Here is an 18431-nt window from a genome sequence, read left to right on the forward strand (position 1 = left end):
ATCTACCATCACCTGCAGTAAGCAGTCAGAGAAAAAACTGGATACTCAATTACAAAAAAACAGTTGGCAAACCATACGATGGAAGCTTATTTAGAAGATCTTTATGCCAAACATAATTAACAGCCTTTGAAATGTCAACAGCAAATACTTGAGTTTGACCAACCTTTTCCATTGAATTTATTCATAGATGGGTAACATAAGCCAAAATATCACCAGTAGATCGACACTGATGGAATCCATACTGGTGATTGTTGATCAGATGCAAGGTTTCTTGATAGTTTAAGAGTTAGTGGTTAATTGATTTCTTCATTAATTTAGAAAGAGTAGAAGTAAGTGTAAAGGGATGATAATTGGATGGGAGGGATTTGTCACCTTTTTAAGAACTGGATATCAGCAAATTTCCACGCAGAAGGAAAAACACCTTTGGAATAAGAAAGTGAAAAAAGGTGGCAAAGAACAGGAGTACGTTCAGGAGCACTGGTTTTGAACAAGTGGAGAAATACCATCAGGACCTGGAGCTTTCTTAGCATCAAGATTCGTCAAAGTCCTTCTGACATCCTTTTGATGGAAGACCACAGGAGGCATTGAATGGAGCATGTTGGGAGTGTAGCTTCAACAATTTCTCATTCATTTTCCTTTCAATTATCTCAAAATCATTTAGTTCCCTGTTAGAATTTGACAAGCTTCTGCCCTCCACTTCTCTACAGAATTCCTCATCTGTTGCAAAATACTCGTTCTGAGCAGGATCATCAACAACTGAACCATCGATATCAAGTGGACCAATCTGATTCATCCCCTTCCTTCTAGAGTTTACATAAGTAAAGAACTCTTTTCTGTTTTTCTTTTCATCCTTAGCCAATGATTTCTCGTAATCTGCCTTTGCCTGCCTAACCTCCTTTGTGACTTGATTACAGACTAGCTTATATCTGCCATAGGCCTCTGTGTCACCCGATACTTTATATGCAGCTCATACATTTTTCTTCTCTGCCATGAGCCTCATTAATTCATCTGACATCCATTTAGACCTAAATCTTGAACAGTATTTCTTAGCTGGAATGAAAAGCCTAATAGCCTCTGAAAATTAAGTCTCTGAAGGTTCAACGTTGGTAACAACATCAGTTGATCCCACTGTACAGAATTTAAAAACTGTCTGATACATCTGTAGTCACCTTTATGAAAGCAAAAGCCCTTCTCTTTAGCCTTGATGGTAGTTACATCTTTAAGTAATTCCCACATCAGTACATTGTGATTACTGTCACCCAGTGGTTCCTTTATTTGCAAATTCTTAGTGCATGAATAATCACTGCTGATAATCAGATCAAGAGTACTACTCCCTCTGGTTGCCTCTTGAACATGTTGCTGTAGAAAACAGTCATCCAGTAAATCCACAAAAGTCCTGCTAGTGTGAGAGTGACCAATCCACAAGTTCAAGGCAATATCTGGAAAGTTAAAATTCCCCACTATAAGAAATTCTGATTTACTGGCCCACTATTTCTCTGCACAACTGTTCATTATACTCATCAGATTCATTAGGCCTATAACACACGCCTACTCTCATTTTTCCTTTCCCAGTGCTCATGTCACACCAAACAAACTCAATGTTGCAGTGTCCACCAACATCAATTGGATGCACTTTTTTGGATTTCATGTGTTTCTTAACTAACAGCATAACCCCACCTCCCTTCCTGTCCTGTCCTGTATATCCTTTCTGTACTCCCTAATACTCCCCAAATTCCAATTCTGCACCGCTTATATCTGTGTGACACCATGTCTCTGATATCCAAACAATATCTGCCTTTGGTGTCTTGACTAGCACTTCAAGCTCATCAAATTTATTAACTGTACACTACTAGCAGCATTGGTGTACCTGCAAATTTACATGCACCTGTTTCTACTCTTAGTCACCTTAACACAGCCCATGTATTTACTTGTTCCACTATGCCTCCTAGCAGTCCTGAAAATCTCCATTGCCTTGCTTTCCAGACTGCTGCTCATTCTAATAGAAGCAGTGCAAGAATCACTTTTGCCTCTGCCTGCGGCCACTGTTAACCTTTTAGTCTGTGTATCCCCACAAGCTAGCAGTTTTCTGACCTACCTAACACTGCCTCGATAGCATTAGCAAATATTCTTGCACCCTTTCTATTTAAGTGTACCCCATCCCTGTAGAAGCAGTCTCTCCTGTCAACAAGCACAGACCAGGCTGAAAAAAATTCTACCCCTTGAGCCTTGCGCAGTTTCTCCAGGGCCGAATTGACTGACAAGGCTCTCATCGTATACTTCCTCCTATCGTGTCTGGGCAGAGTTGCAGACACTTTCACATTCAACCCTAATGTGCGACTTTTTTTCAACATTGACCTGTACTTGTTGAGTAAATCTGCAAATCTCTTACTCTTAATGTCATTATTTCCAACATGTACAACAATATCACCTTTTGTGCCCTTAAAAGATAATATCATGGCAGACATACCCTGGTCCTGTTCCACCTATCCTTCTTGCATAGTATATTCCCCATCTGCCTGACAATAGAGTCACCAACAATAACTAGTTCTTGTGGGACCAGCGCATTCTGCCTTGGAGATTACCTCTCTGTTGCCTAATGCACAGGAATGAGCTCTGCCATTGAGCTTGGCAGCTGAGAGCTTGATGAGCCCCTCATTAATTTCTTCGAGGGCATTTACCCTACACCTTAAGCTCTCATAGACGCCCATCAGAACGCTGAGTTGGCACCTAATTTCTCGACACTCTAGACACCTTGCACACACACACACACAAAAGCATCCTCCTTGGCTAGATCATGTCCTGTTTTAGAAAGGTCGGCAAACATTTCACATTTCGCATATTTTTTGAGACTGTGATGAGTTGGAGAATCGCCCCCTTCGTTTCTCCCCAAGTCACAGTACTCTCACTAGTCTGTGATCTCTGCTTCGCAACTATAGTCTGGGTCATGATTTCCGTTTAAATACAATTTAATTAACAATGAAATTTAATAAGATTAATAATATTTTTGATTAATTGAAAATACTATAATGAGCTAACAGATTCCTAATACAGTGTTTCGTATTATGCTATCTAGTTTTACATTATACCTTACGCTATGAGTTCGAGATATACATATGTTACGCTATTTCTTATCGACTACAATATGGCGGCTAATTGAACAATATTGGCACCATCACCGGGAGATGTAACTTCCAAAAATCTCTAGTTAAATTCAAGCTAACGAATGTTAGCATGAATTTAACTAGAGGTTTAGTAGCTAATGAATGCTACTAAACCTATTTAATATCTCTGTAAAACATAGTATGTTAATTAATGAAGAATACGGTAAAAATGTAGTATGTTAATTAATGAAGAATACGGTAAAAATTAAAAATACTTATCCCTTTACAGTAGCCAAAAATCCACCGACTGTTCTCTTCAAAAATTTCCTTGTTCATTCGTAAAATGAACGAGGAAATTTTTGCGAGCTTTAGATCTTTTTGCAGATAAGTTTCTTCTATTAGTTTAACAATTCATGGTGTATTCAGAAAAAAAGGTGCAAGGACATGCTGTGTGCAGTAATAAAATTTTTGGATATGGTATACACGTAGTAAGAATACCCAGCTGCTTTACATAACATGGCTTCAACTCCCCCCCCCCCCCCCCCACCTTCCCCCAGCATATACTACTTACACAATTTACACTACTTGGATTCCCTCCAGTCGCTATCTGGCACAGAGTACAGGCAGTGAGATTATACCCGAGCTGATCCGGGGAAGTTGCCTAGACAGTTACCGATAGGTTCAGTCTCCGGTGGACTATCTAGCAGCCAGTCTGTGAATACTGTTTTAGAGCTGTACCCTTGAAATGTAGAAGATTGGATCTCGCTATGATGTTCATCATAACTTCAAAAGGCATCAATCATACTGCATGATAGAAGAGATGGGAGGGGAGTTTGCCGGTGCTCTGCTCTGGAGACTAAACATGAGTTCCACCATTTCTAGCCTCCAATAAGCAAAGTGGTAGTATTGCACTGGATGATGTGAGTCATCTACCACCTAGTATTGCCTGGTAACACAGAGGAGCACCATTCCTCCAGGGGTTGAGCAGATATCATCTTTCATTGGTTCACACTGAGTGGTCACACTCCCGCTTATGCTGGTTCACACTGAGTGGTCACCTTCAGTGTGCTAGGTGCCATATTTCAGGACTTGCACATTGGGGGTTATACCCAGGATTACTAACAGTCGCACTATCGTGAAGGTGCATGCAGAGGATTTGGCTGTCACAGACTTTGCCTAAATTAGGTTCACTTGACTTGAGTGTCATCCGAATATCAACTGCATCAGCGTTTTAGACTCCCAGGTAGCAAGCCCAACTTGACATACTTGAGAATGTCTGCAACAACCTCAAGGACCTCAATCCTATTATATAAAACAATACTTAGTCCACATTATGAATGCTGCATTCCTATTTAAAAACCTAATTTTAGGAAGGACAAATCTGTTAGAAAGGGTGCAGAGAAAAAGAAAACAAGATTACTTTGGAACACAAAAGAGTATCCTTAGTAAGAAAGACATTAGTTCTATAAATTGCAATATCTAGGCATCTGTGAAGATATTTACCACATAACGAACATGTTTAAATCTTTAAGATCTTGAGTAAAGTAAATATTGATGGCATCTTTCTTCTTCTTCTTAGGTGAATAAGGATCCCTAAATTTAAATTGAAACAGGATAGCTGCAGAATTGATGAGGAGATTTGCTTTCAGCTAGAATGACTGTTTTAATAAACTTACTTATTGTTGTGGAGCTAGGGGGGTTTACATTTGTATTGCAAAATCATGCAAGGAAGCAAGCTTATAAAGGATAGTAATTTTTTTTTATTTAGAAAAAAACCCATGTTGTATCACTTCATTTTTCTATTCATTCTAATGAATGGATGGAAAAAATTAAGTGATAAAAGATGTTTTTTCCTAAATTCTACAGCACTTGGTGGAACTTGATTCTAATAATCAACAGATTGTTTTCAGATCTGTGTCTGAAACCTTGCAATTTGTCCATAACAGCATAAAGATCTGATGTTTAGTTAAATCAACCCTTTTAAAACATTAAACACTTCCTCGGCAAAAAAATTGATGACTGCATACTTCAAGCTAAAGTCACTCATTCCATTTCCATTCTCTGGGGAACACTCCTCTATTTTTACAAAGCTCAATGTCACTTCCAGATTGACAACTACTACTGCTGGCATCTAACCAATACAATGCAGAAACCTTCTTAACCTGCTGATACTGCTGATATTGCTGGCTCTTTCTCCTGAAGTTGTGGAGTTCACACTTGATACTGGACATCCAGTATGGGATTGCAAACATCCTCTTTAAAGTAGCAGGATCCTAGTCAGGGTTTAATCTCACTTGAATACCTTTGTGCAGGCAGGTGCTGCTGCTGACAACTGCTTGCAATTATCAAATGCAAAAATGGTGTGCCTCTTTGCAGAATGCTGTAGCCTTGCAAGCTTTTTTTCTTTCTCTGGCACTAGGTGGGCCTCCAAGATCGGGGCTACTTCCCTCTTCCCTCCCTCAACTCCAATCATTGGAGAATGATTGAAATTGAGGGAGGGAAATTCCCCTCTACCACTATCCCCCCTCCCACCACTCACTCTTCACTTTTTTTTTGGGAATCATCAAAAAGTTCAGGCAACTGTGGGGATTACCTAGCCAGAGTTTCTGTTCTTCTTCTTATATCATGGCCCAGCTCCCCACATGTATGATTTCTAGGGGTCGGTGGTCTCCCATGGACCCTAGGCTAAGAGGCCAGATGAACAACATAACTCTGCAGTACCTATATAAACCATGTATCACTCATACTATCTGGCCATTACATGGTATTGTATTCAACACAATAGAACTGATTGCAGAATTGTGGGTAACTACTAGTGCTGCTTGATTCTAAACACCACGTACTTCAATAATGTCTTAATGCAGAAGCCCAGTTTCCAGACACTACAATCAATGATTTATCAAACAATAACCTGTAAAATAGGGAGGATTTAAGCCCACTGTATAAGATAATTGTAAGATTGCACTTGGAATACTGTATCCAAGTATGGAGACCTCATATATATATTAAAAAAAAAAGGAAAAAAAAAAGACATTGAACTCCTTGAAAGGGTCCAAAGACAAGCAACTCACATGGTGAGAATGGCAAAAGGCCAACTGTACATGGAAAGATTTCAATTATGTGGACTACAGAGTTTAACAACCAGGCACCCTTGAGGGAAATGGATTGAGATTTATAAGGTTTTGACAGGGGTTAGTAAAATGAATGAAGGCAAAATTTTCACTGTTATAAAGAATACTAGAACTATGAGTAAAAAATTAAAATTGTAAGGGAAGAGGTTTAGACTAGATTGCAGAAAGTTTTCTTTTAGCCAGCAAGTTTTTGATTACTGAAACAAGTTCCCTCCACATATAGCTGAGGTGGACAGTTTGAGGAAATTCAAAGGTCAACTGGATAGTTAGCTATCTGAGGAGGATAGCTAACTATCCAGTTGATAGTTAGCTATCCTCCATATAATTTGTATTTTCTTATCTCTCTCTTTTTTTTTTGGCAAGTACAGAAAAAGTCTGTGGCTTCCTGCACTATACGGCTAATACTAAAACTAATATTAATTGAGGAGGCCTCATTGTCTGATGAGTAGTTTGAAACAGCTGTCATGAAGGACAAGTTTAAATGAATGACAGGTTCACCTTTTCATTAAAATATTTTTGAAACTTAACTTGACCTGTGGATAACTGGTATCAAATTTAATACGTTGCACAAACCCAAGCCTTGGTAACCTACTTTAGGTTGCCATCTCTGAATGGAGAAAAGAATACTGCGGCACGATCTAACTTGAATGCCGAATGCATACTATTTGCAAATTATCAGAGTTAAATTTTTTTTCTCAGTGTATTCATTACACTGAATTAAACTAAACTAAATTAAGTTCTAAATGCCACCTGGATTAAACTAGGTGGCATTTAGAACTGCATGCATGGAAGGGTACTGCTCACATGAAAGTCTAATGCATTACATTATATTATACTACATCATTATTAGTATTATTCAAGAGCACCAAGAATTTGAGATTTAAATTTATAATTTGAAAAAAACCAAAAGAGCAATTATCAGAATTACTGGTTTTTTTATGTTTTTTTTTTAGTATTAGTATTAGTATTAGTATTAGTAACGGCCGCATGGTGCAAGAAAGCCTATGGCTTATGCTGCACCAGCCAAAAAAAAAAAAAAAAAATAATAAAAAAAAAAAAAATAAATAAAAATAAAAAAAAAAAAAAAATAAAAATAAAAAATATATAAATCCGAACAAAACAATGATAAAAAAAAAAAAATAAATAAATAAATAATAATAATTAATAAAATAAAAATAAATAAAAAGGAAATTAAACCTATCATCCTATGTGCTTCCCTTACCCGAAAGTACTATCCAGATGACCTTTGAATTTCCCCAAACTGTCGGCCTCTACCACCCATGAAGGCAACTTATTCCAGTAATTTATAACTCGCTGGCTAAAATAGAACTTCCTGCAATCCAATCTAAACATTTCCCCCCGTAACTTGAATTTATGTCCCCTAGTTCTAGCATCATTTGTAATCTTGAAAATTTTGTCCTCATTCATTTTACTGATGCCTCTCAGAGCCTTAAACACCTCAATCAAATCTCCTCTAAGGTGTCTAGTTTCCAAACTCTGCAACCCACATATTCGAAGTCTTTCTTCATAAGGACGCCCTTTTGCCGATCTCACCAGGCGAGTTACCCTTCTTTGCACCCTTTCAAGAAGCTCGATGTCTTTCTTCAGGTGCGGTCTCCATACTTGAACACAGTATTCCAAGTGTGGTCTAACATAAGCCTTATATAATGGGATTATCACGTCCCTATCTCTACTTGCAAAAGTTCGATAGATCATTGATAGGACACCATGGGCCTTCCTTGCAACCTGTTTACAATGCTCAGAGAATTTCATGTCTGACCGTATCGTAACACCCAAGTCCCTTTCCTCCAGTACTGGCTTTAGTTGAACTCCACCAAGTGAATAAGTTATTTTGGGATTACTGTTTCCCAGGTGTAATACCTTACACTTTGTTGGATTAAAGCACAGCTGCCATTTTTCTGACCATTCCTGAAGTCTATCTAGGTCTCTCTGAAGAAGCTCAGCTTGACAGTGATCATTAACTACTCTACCAATTTTAACATCATCTGCAAATTTGGACATCACGCCCTCTATCCCTTCATCAATGTCGTTTACGAAAATTAAAAACAACAGTGGTCCTAATACTGATCCTTGGGGAACCCCACTTCTTACATCAACCCAATCTGAGGAATAGCCATTTATCACAACCCTCTGCCTCCTGCCCTGAAGCCATCCTTCTATCCATCTAAGGATTTTCCCAGTGATTCCAACCTGTTCCAGCTTATAAAGCAACCGCTCATGTGGGACTGAGTCAAAAGCTTTGCTGAAATCTATATAAACAATGTCGAAATTATTCCCTAAATCCAGCTCGTGAGTGACCCTTTCGAAATAGCGAACCAGATTTGTTAAACATGATTTTCCCTTTACGAAACCATGCTGAGTATCCTTGAGAATTTCAATTCGATCCAAATGATCCTGAATTCCACCCTTGATCATTGCCTCCATGATTTTCCCTACTACTGAAGTCAGACTGACAGGTCGATAATTTCCAACTTCACTTTTAGAGCCACCCTTATGTATGGGAGATACATTTGCACTTTTCCAATCCAAGGGAATCTCCCCAGAGTCTAATGATGCTCGCATAATTAGCCTCAATGGTTCAATGCACTCGCTTGCCGCCTCTCTTAAGATTATAGGGTATATTCCATCAACTCCAGGAGCCTTACTGGTCTGTAGGCTCGAAAGTTTTTTCATTAAATAATCTTGCGAAATTTCAATATCATTAATTACATATTTTTTAACTTCGCTCCCACAATTTCCCTTTGCCACAAAAGGCTTTTCATTTGTAAATATCGATGCAAAATAACTGTTGAGTTCATCTGCAACGGCAGCTGGTGTATTTATTACTATCCCCTTTCCCTTACATAAAGGTCCGATCTGGTTTGTCCTGCTCTTCTTGGCATTTATATATGTGAAGAATTCTTTATCCCCCCTCTTTGCTCTGTTTGCTAGTGATTTCTCATAAACTGCCTTTGCCTGTCGAACCTTTTCTGTGGCTCTATTACACATCACCTTGTAGCTGTTATAGGCTTCAGTACTTTTTATTGCTCTGTAACTTTTCCATGCCACCTTTTTCTGCTCAAGTAATGTGGCAACTTCACTATTCATCCAACTTGGAACCCTTCTCGTGGAGTATTTTTTTAATGGTATATACGCATTCAAGGCATCTGTGATTAATGTTTTAAAAGCGTACCACAGTTCAATTGTATTCATTCTCTGCGCGATATCTACCCAGTTAATAGAGGCCATGTAGTACCTTAAGGCATCGTAATTTCCTTTTCTGAAATTAAAACCCATTCCTTTGCCTTTTACTTCTGCTTCCTCTCTCGTCATCATCCACCGTAGAACTCCGTGATCACTTCCTGCTACTGGTTCCTCTACTGTCAGCCCTGTTATGTCATCTGATTCATGAGTGATGATGAGGTCTAGGATATTCTTTTCTCTAGTACTTTCCCTGACATGTTGATACAAATAACAGTCATCTAGTTGATTTAAAAATTTTGTTCCCCATGTCGAGTTTCCTTCCCATTTACTCCAATCAATTAGAGGCAGATTGAAATCACCCATAATAAGGCATTGACGCTTACTTGCCCATTCCATTTGCATGTAGAGGCTTTTGTCATAATCTTCACAATCACCTGGTCTGTAGATTACTCCTACTCGCATTATACCTTTGTTTCCAACTATCTCACACCGTACAGACTCTGTACTAGCATGTGAAACGTCTGAATCCGGGAAAGCTATCGTCGCACTCAGGCTGCTTCTGATAAGAAGCATTACCCCACCACCCCTTCTATCTAACCTATCCTTCCTAAATACATTATACAAGCCGTACTGAAACTCATCATCGCCAATTTCCGGGTGGCACCACGTCTCTGTAAGCCCTATTATGTCCGCGTTACTTGTTTTAACCAGCAGTTCGAATTCGCCCATTTTATTGACGACACTTCTAACGTTACTGTATAAACAATTAAGATTTACTGTTCTTGTATATTTAACAACCCTAACACAACCCTTGAAGTTTTTTAGGCTCTCTTCCCTGGCATTAGCTACCCGCCCACGTGAAACGTTTGTGCCCCCAGAACATCTAGATAATACGTCCAGTTGGGGTAACAGATAAGAACTCTTGAGGTATGTGCAAGAGTTACTTTGACCAATATTATCAGATAAACGCGTGTCAGTATTACCCACATCCCCCCTAACTAGCAGTTTCCCTGAACCTTTAAGGTATCCTCAATAATACTGGCAAAAACTTTTGCACCACCTTTGTTTAAGTGTATCCCGTCTCTACAAAACAAATTCCTTCTACCTACAAGTGTGGGCCACGCTGATAGAAATTTACCCCCTAAAGCCTTGCAGATTCCTTCAAGTCTTGAGTTAATCCACAAGGCTCTTAATTTATTCCTACCATATTTAATACAGTGGACGATATTAATCCATTCCAGAGACACCATTATATCATGAAAATATCGTAATGTGAACCCAATAACACATTGTTTTTTGGTAATTCATTCTAAGACCTTAATCTGAAATTTCTGCTATATAACTATAAGCTATTTATCTCTCTAAAAGGTAATTTTTATAATGGAAATTGTACATATTGAAAAAAATATTGATTAAAACTAATATATTGATTAAAGCACAACACAAAAAATCACTTCAACCAAAGGATGCAAAAACAAAATATGCAGCCAACACGTTCACAAATGCTGCTATTAGCTGAAAGGAAGGACCAAGTGGTTCAGTCAGAGACAATTGTAAGCTCATTATAAAGTGAAATAAATAGGCGCCGGTTAACATGATTACTGATTAGAGAAATCAGCCACTTTAATTTCAAAAAAACCAATTTAAATCATTAAAATGTACTACACTTTCATTGTTATACGTTTGGTTATAAGAATCAATTTTGAACGACTTTGTGATATTTTTCTAAAGCACATTTTTGTGCTTTAGAAAATAAAAACACAATAAAAACAATTTGCAGTTTCTGGTTTATTGGAGCACACACACTTCTTGATTAGACCGGGGTTCGAGCCCGTGGCCACCAAATACGGAGGATGTGGAATGGTCAGGGAATGACCACCGCATATCCCCGGAGCAATATGGCCTTAGTTGCTAATGCTCCTAAAAACCAAATAACAACAATAACTGGTTTATTGGGCTTTTCAGTTAGTGAAATATATTATAAACGGTAAGTAAACTTGATCTTATTTACATTTGCGATAATACCAATTGAAAGAATTCTGTGGGTTTCGGCATTATTATGGTGAAATGTGTTTCCCCTTCCATGAAATCTTCAATCATACAAAAAACAAATTTTCAGAATCTTCTCTTCATTCCTATTTTTTAAGCTTCGTAAATTTGTTACTCTGTATCTCATTTGCGTGAATCGCATTAGTTGCAATTTGTGCATGCCGTGTTCTTTGTTATTGATTGCTTATCTTTCTTATTGTTTTAAATTTAACCCCCCCAAATGTCAGTAAACAGAAATATCAACTAGTTAGTATGTACATATTACAGTACATATTAATTAAGCTATCTAGGTAAGCATAAATTTATTTTTATTTTGCTAGCCTGTAGAAAATATTCTTCTGATTTTCAGGTGTCATTCAATTTTGTTAATTGGCAATGATAAAGTGTAAATTTGTGATCTTTACTCTTATAGCCTGTGGATAATATTTCTCCTATTTTTGCTTATTAAAATTGCCATTTAATAGAATTAAAATTAAATTTGCAAAAGTGATCACAATGACCAGCACTTACCACATATCGTATAGTGAACGGTATTTTATTATGGAGAGTCCATCGTAAAGTGATTTGATCGTATAGTGAACTAATCAAACCACTGTACAATTAAAGTGTCAGAAAACAAATAGAACAAAAAGACCAAACAAAATTCATACCTGGTCGATGATGTTTCTTTTTGCTATGAAAATCTTCAGACAAAGGAGTCACTGGGAGGTCTTTAGGGACTCGTGGATGAGATGGGATTGAGGCAACTTTTGGCTGGTGCTTTGGGGATTTACGGTCAGCTTTGGAAGGAGTAATTACTGGCTCAGCAGATTTAGGTCGTGCTAGATAGGAACAACAGAAAGTAAACAAATATACGACATCATAAAGATGTAGAAAAATTTTACATATGAAAAATTACTGTCCACTTTACTAAGAGGCAAGAAAATGGTATACTTTCAATTTCACAGTACTGTTATTAATTTTTTATATTCCATATTCCTTAATATGGAACTAAGGAAGTAATCAACTGCTGATGACCAATGTAGATGTAAGGCACAAAATAATTAATCTTAGATTAGCATAATTTAGATCTAGCAAACTGAGTAGTGACAGAAGAAAAGGGGGTCACCAATCTAACCTTTTTCCTTGTGAGGAACATCTTTGTTTATTACAACTATAAAATTCTTCATGAGTGCCATTTGGATAGGTGTATCAAAAATAATTAAAGAAAAACACTCCATTTTAAGAATACATGGACATTAAAGAATATGGGAATTTAAGAATACTTGAGCATTCAAGAATGCTACTGAATTTCGGACGGTAGTAAAATCAATTTGTCACGATTTTGCGATTTGGAAATTATGTCATTTCTGTTTCATAACAAATAAAAACAGAGTCAGGAGATGAGTCATGCAAAGGATCATGGGAGGTGATCTTGGATGTGCTCAGAGCTAGCCTAAACCAGCTGGCTGCAGAAAAACATTTATGATTCAGGGCATACTTAGATGGCTTTGGGCTATCCATTACCACCCATGGCAGAAACCTTTTGGTAACTAGAGAAACGGATATCTTGAGGGCAGTGATCGTGGATGTTCTCAGAGCTGGTTTATGCTAGCTTTGAACACATCCAAGATCATTACATTACATACGCTTCAGCCTTATCAGTTAAAGCGCATGTAATGTAGGTATTACAGTACCCATCTGTTTTACTGAAGCGATTGTATATTTCCATCAAGAGGCAAATGTGTACAATAAAGATTTTTCTTCTTCTTCTTCAAATCATAAATGTTTTTCCACAACCAGCTGGACTGGTTGTGGAAAACTGGGACTGGGAGGTAAAAGACTCCAAATTACATGTATGAGTAGAATCTTTCGCTTGTCATTAGCCATTCTCATTAAGTTGCAGAAATCTTTGTTGGCCATCAAGTTTTTGCATTTATTTGCAATTGTGCTGAGTCAGTTGAGCATGGCTATGCAGGTTGTTACTGCACACTTCATCAGGGTCACCATTGTCAATGTCTTAACATATCATCTTACATATTTCATTCGTTTTGTGATTCATACCAAGTCCAATTCACACAATTTATGATCTAGTATGAGCTTTGACAATGAAGATCTTTATGATCTTCATTGTCATTTTAGATTTTGATATATTTCATCTCTGTTTCCTCATTGCAAAATGGAATGTGCAGCATTACCATCTTGCACTTGTACTTGTTGAGATCCTGAGCCAAGTCAGTTTCAATAGCGTATTATGCGTAGATTCTGTCATTTCTTGAAGATCTCATTAGCATTGCATGTGTAATTTACAACAAAGCATGACAGAGTAACATGATAGTATGATTGTAACAATATAAATACTTGTATTGTTGCAATCATACTATTCAACAAATGGCTACAATCAAATGGGTAATTAGGCTATTGGCCTAACCTCTTCCAAACGTTGATTCGGTAGAGTAAGCAGCAGGCATGTGTATCCTATTTATCACTAACATTGATCTGTAGAATAAGTAGCGGGTGGGAGCATAAATTACATCATTCATGATTTTGGTTCTAGCTGTTCAAAATTTAGTAGGTGTCGTCAAAGGTGTTTACACATAAAACATCTTTCATGTGTACAGGGTATACATTTTTTTTTATGGTGATAACCTCTGAACCAAGTTCTGTTGTTTGTTTGTTATTTGGTTTTTAGGAGCATTAGCAACTAAGGCCATATTGCTCCGGGATATGCGGTGGTCATTTCCTGACCTTTCCGCATCTTCTGTATTTGGTGGTGACTGGCTCGAACCCCGGTCTAATCAAGAAGCGTGTGCTACAACTGCTGCTCCTTCCCACCTGGCTACGGAGGTGCCGAACCAAGTTCTGAGGTGCTGCAGTTGTAGAGGGCCCTTGACATAAAGCCCTTCACTATCCCCACTTTTATAATTAGCAGATGGACTAGAAATATAGTAACAAATGGGTGCTTGGAGAAAAGGGGAGAGAGTGGCTGGACTATTCAAATGAAAAGTTATGTAGGGATTAATGCTGTTCATGTGGGAATGAAACTAGTCCAAGGATTCCCTGCTATGTTTCCAAACTATCAAAATATCGTCAATGAATCTGGTCCACAACTTAGGCATGTGATGATAAGCGGATAGAGAGCTTCCCATGCTTAGGCTCTTCTTCTGAAGGAAAATCTGTTTTGGAAGTGAAAGTTGGCCTGGCCAGCTGATAGGTCAATGAAGCCAAAAACAACACAAAGGAACACTGGTTCAAGTATGTGATGGCTGAAAACTTCGAGCTCCTGAAAATAGGTCTTCAGAAAATTTTGATTTTTTTTTTTTACTTAATTAACATATTCACAATTGTGTGTTTAATAAGTAGTTTTAATTGTTCTAATCATGTATATTAGCTTACTTTTGAATTCAGTAAGGATTTAATAAGTTGCAACTTAATATTTACACAGTACATCTGAAACTTTTGACTTTTTAAAGCTGCAGTCATTTGTAAGCACTACAAAAACAGGATACTTTTTGAAAAATAAAACAGGAATGATTCGCAAAAATCAGGAGGAAAACATCAGCTTTTTCAAAAAAAAAAGCAGGAAGTTTTTTTAAAGTCCATAGTGCACAAGAAATTAAATTTTGCTTGAAAAACACATTTTTATTAAAATACAGCCAAAGGATTATTTCCAAAGGACAGCCAGTACAGGATGCCTTTAAACATTTTTCTGTTTGTGGATTTCTGCTAGGATATTGTTAGAAATCAACTGATTTTGATTTCTTCAAGAAAATAATGTTGCAGATTTTTCCATCTACAGAACTGTTGAATCAAATTTTGTTCATAATGATGGCCCAGCTGTCTATACTTGACTATCTGGTGCATTTTTTATGTTTCTTTCTAGATAGTATTAATTTTCCACTACGTATTCATCCATTTTTGCAGAAAGGCATACAGCTCCCATTTTGGTATACAAATGATAAGATGACATGCATAGTCAATTACTACTACATTCTCAATCTTCTCTTTTAATACCTATCCAGTTTTTAGACCCACCCTAGCAGGTGCATTATAAACATCAAGTGCTAGACAGTTTTTGAAGGAATCTCACATGCTTTCAGGTTGTTCAGAGGATTTCCAATGCTGAAACCTATAGAGTCACACTGAGAGCAGCTGCTTTCAATTTGATAATTTTTTTTTATTATTATTACAGAAAGTCACCACAGTGGCATATAGATTGGAGCAACTTTGATTACTGCCATATGCAGCAACTGAAATTGCCCATTTTTAAGAGCCCTCACTACCTCTTCTTTCCCAATCTGCATGTTCAATAATAATACCTGTTGCTTTGTTCTTTTGCAACCATATTGTTTTGCTATATCACTGTTGAGAAACATATGGGGGCTGTTCACTTAAGAACGATCACATTTTTTTTTTCATAACATACCTTTGTTAATAATCCATATTTTGATGGTCCTTTTCACAGTAGTTCTCATTTGATGAAATACACTTATTCCACCATTTCTGCCATTCTTCAAAAACATGGCGGAAGCCATTTTTTGACATATGTTTGAGAATCACTTCCAGTTTCTTTACATCTTTTTCTGATGACTGGAAATGTTTTCCTTGCAGCTTCTTCTTTAACTTTGGAAATAAAAAATAAAATTGTAGTGTACAAGGTCAAGGCTGCAGGCTGGATGACAGTACGAGCAAACAACCACACTGTCATGATACAGCATCCACCCACCTGCATGCAGTTGTGGTTGTTTGCGACAAACCACCACACTTTGTGATCACACTTTGTGATCCCACAAAGTGTGGTTATACAGTAAGCTTTGTGTTCCCACAAAGTGTGCAACACAGTTCTGTCATAAGGTCCTGTAACAGTCACATGATGTGGCACATGCAGGTAAGCCATTCCTTGAATGTCAAAAAAAAAAAAAAAATATCACCATAACCTTTCCTGCAGAAGCCTCAACTTTTAATTTCTTTGGTGTTGACAATAATGTAGACTTCCAAACTCTCTGGGTCGAAATTATGAAGTATGTCTCATTCGCTGTTATCCCCTTGGGCAGAACCTCACCATCTTTAGTAACCATCCATTGCAACTCCTGACAAACCTCCATGTGAAACTGCTGTTGCTCAGGTGTGAGTAGTCTTGGAACCCAGCATGCACAAACACATGTCATTTGCAAATGGTCATGAAGAATACCACGCATGCTTCCTACTGATATTCTCAACATCTCTGCCAGTTGCCTTACTGTTATACAACAATCTTCTCTCATGATTACAGAAGCAGTGTTTATGGTTTTGTGGTGACAGCAGTGGTTGAAGCTCCAGGAATGCCCAATTTTTGTGATTGAATCATGTCAATCTTTAAATATTCTAAACCACCAGCAAGCTGTGCTATATGGACACATTTATTCATCACAAGCCTCTTTTAACATTTCATATGCTTCAGCCTATGTTTTCATGAGAGGGAAACAAAATTTGAGAGTAGCATACTGTTTCTCACCAAGGTCACACTGTGTGCATGAGTCAACTGTGCAGCTTAGCTAGAAATAACAAATAGTATGGTTATTCATGAAAAATTATGATCATTCTTATTGAACAGCCCTCGTATTTCTGAACAAAATGCCTGCATGATCAGCAGGAAGATTATGTTCTAAGAAAAAAAATGCATGTATGACTTCATCCCCATGAAATTCATCAACTATTTTTGTATTTTTATGCTTTCTATATACTGCATACTGTCATTATACTTAATTGTTTGGAAATATCTGATTACATAATATTTCCTGCTGCTTGACATTGAAAAATTACAACTAAATATGATATGGCAAATGTGCTACCTTTGTATCTTTTTGAATTGTAAAAATCAGAAACTGATTATCACTTATTATTAATAATAGTTGCTTATCTTGTTTACATATAACAATTAGACAATCCCACAATCTAGCAAATTTCTCAACGTCTTGAAGAATGGTGATAAAAACTTTTATAGACCCGAGGCAAAATCTTTACTCCCAATATGCTGCTTTGTTGAATGACCAACCCAGAAATTAAATTTGCTTGTATGGTTTGTTGGATTCGTCTCTTTTCCTAAACATAGTTGGAAAGTGGGTGTGGCAGATAATGGATTGCTGAACTCAGGAGGTTTGCCTGTATCAGTTTAAAGTAAATACACTTTACCACACAAAAAGTTTTAAATTAGATTTACTAGTAAGTCAGAGTAAAATTTTTACAAATTTGGATTTCAGAAACATATTTAATGGATACATAGGTCTACTGATTGTCGTAATCCTGGTTTGAACCTCAGTTTCAATCCTCACAGACAGTTTACAACCGCTCTCACAGGAGTTCAATCACCTATAGTGTCGAATGAACTTAAAATGGAAATGAACTTAAAATGGAACTTTTAGGTTTATTTTATCTGGGCTCAGGAGCCTAAATCCGATACTGCACACAGAGTAAGAGAATCTCAAAAGTCAGTCATTTTAAGATGCTGCATGTGTGCACCCACACTGTTCTACTCCACAACCAAGTCTACCACTTGGATGTGGTAGTTTACTGGATCTATGGTTGATTTTTTAGATGGGCTGCAACATGCAAAATATTTCCCATCCCTATTTTGTAAGTTTTTAATCTGAAAGATTTTTCAGACTAATTTATCCACAAAAAAATGTTAACTGAGAAACCAATTTCCATTTATTTATAACATAATATTTATGGAAAAATTTTAAAAGGCCTAACTCACTCAATAATTATGGCACTGTCAAGTCTTCTTGTGCTGCTTACTTTATGCAAGAATAGGCTTCAAAATATTTACTTAATCCCAAGGGTCATTTATTTCTTTTTTTTGGGAGTTGGAATTTAATAACCTAACAGCATACAAAATGGTTCTGTTTATAGATAACATAAAACATTATATGCGTCTGAAATAATGCTTTACTAAGGGTTAAAGTGTTGCCTTATGTCACAAAATAAT

The 18431-nt window shown here is 37.1% G+C and overlaps 1 protein-coding gene across 4 annotated transcripts in view; it reads right to left on the minus strand.

Annotated features, from left to right (window-relative positions):
• Nucleotides 1–18431, minus strand: part of LOC150076271 (uncharacterized) — a 695145-nt gene that overhangs the window by 102798 nt on the left and 573916 nt on the right. For all 4 annotated transcript variants that reach the window (XM_090388135.1, XM_090388136.1, XM_090388134.1 and 1 more), the window contains one exon: nt 12136–12306. In XM_090388135.1, coding sequence (XP_090244261.1) covers nt 12136–12306 — 171 coding nt within the window. The remainder of the gene's footprint in view (nt 1–12135; nt 12307–18431) is intronic.

This window comes from Mastigoproctus giganteus, chromosome 13 (assembly GCF_048544385.1).
Source record: "Mastigoproctus giganteus isolate SK-2022 chromosome 13, ASM4854438v1, whole genome shotgun sequence".
NCBI classification, from domain to species: domain Eukaryota; kingdom Metazoa; phylum Arthropoda; class Arachnida; order Uropygi; family Thelyphonidae; genus Mastigoproctus; species Mastigoproctus giganteus.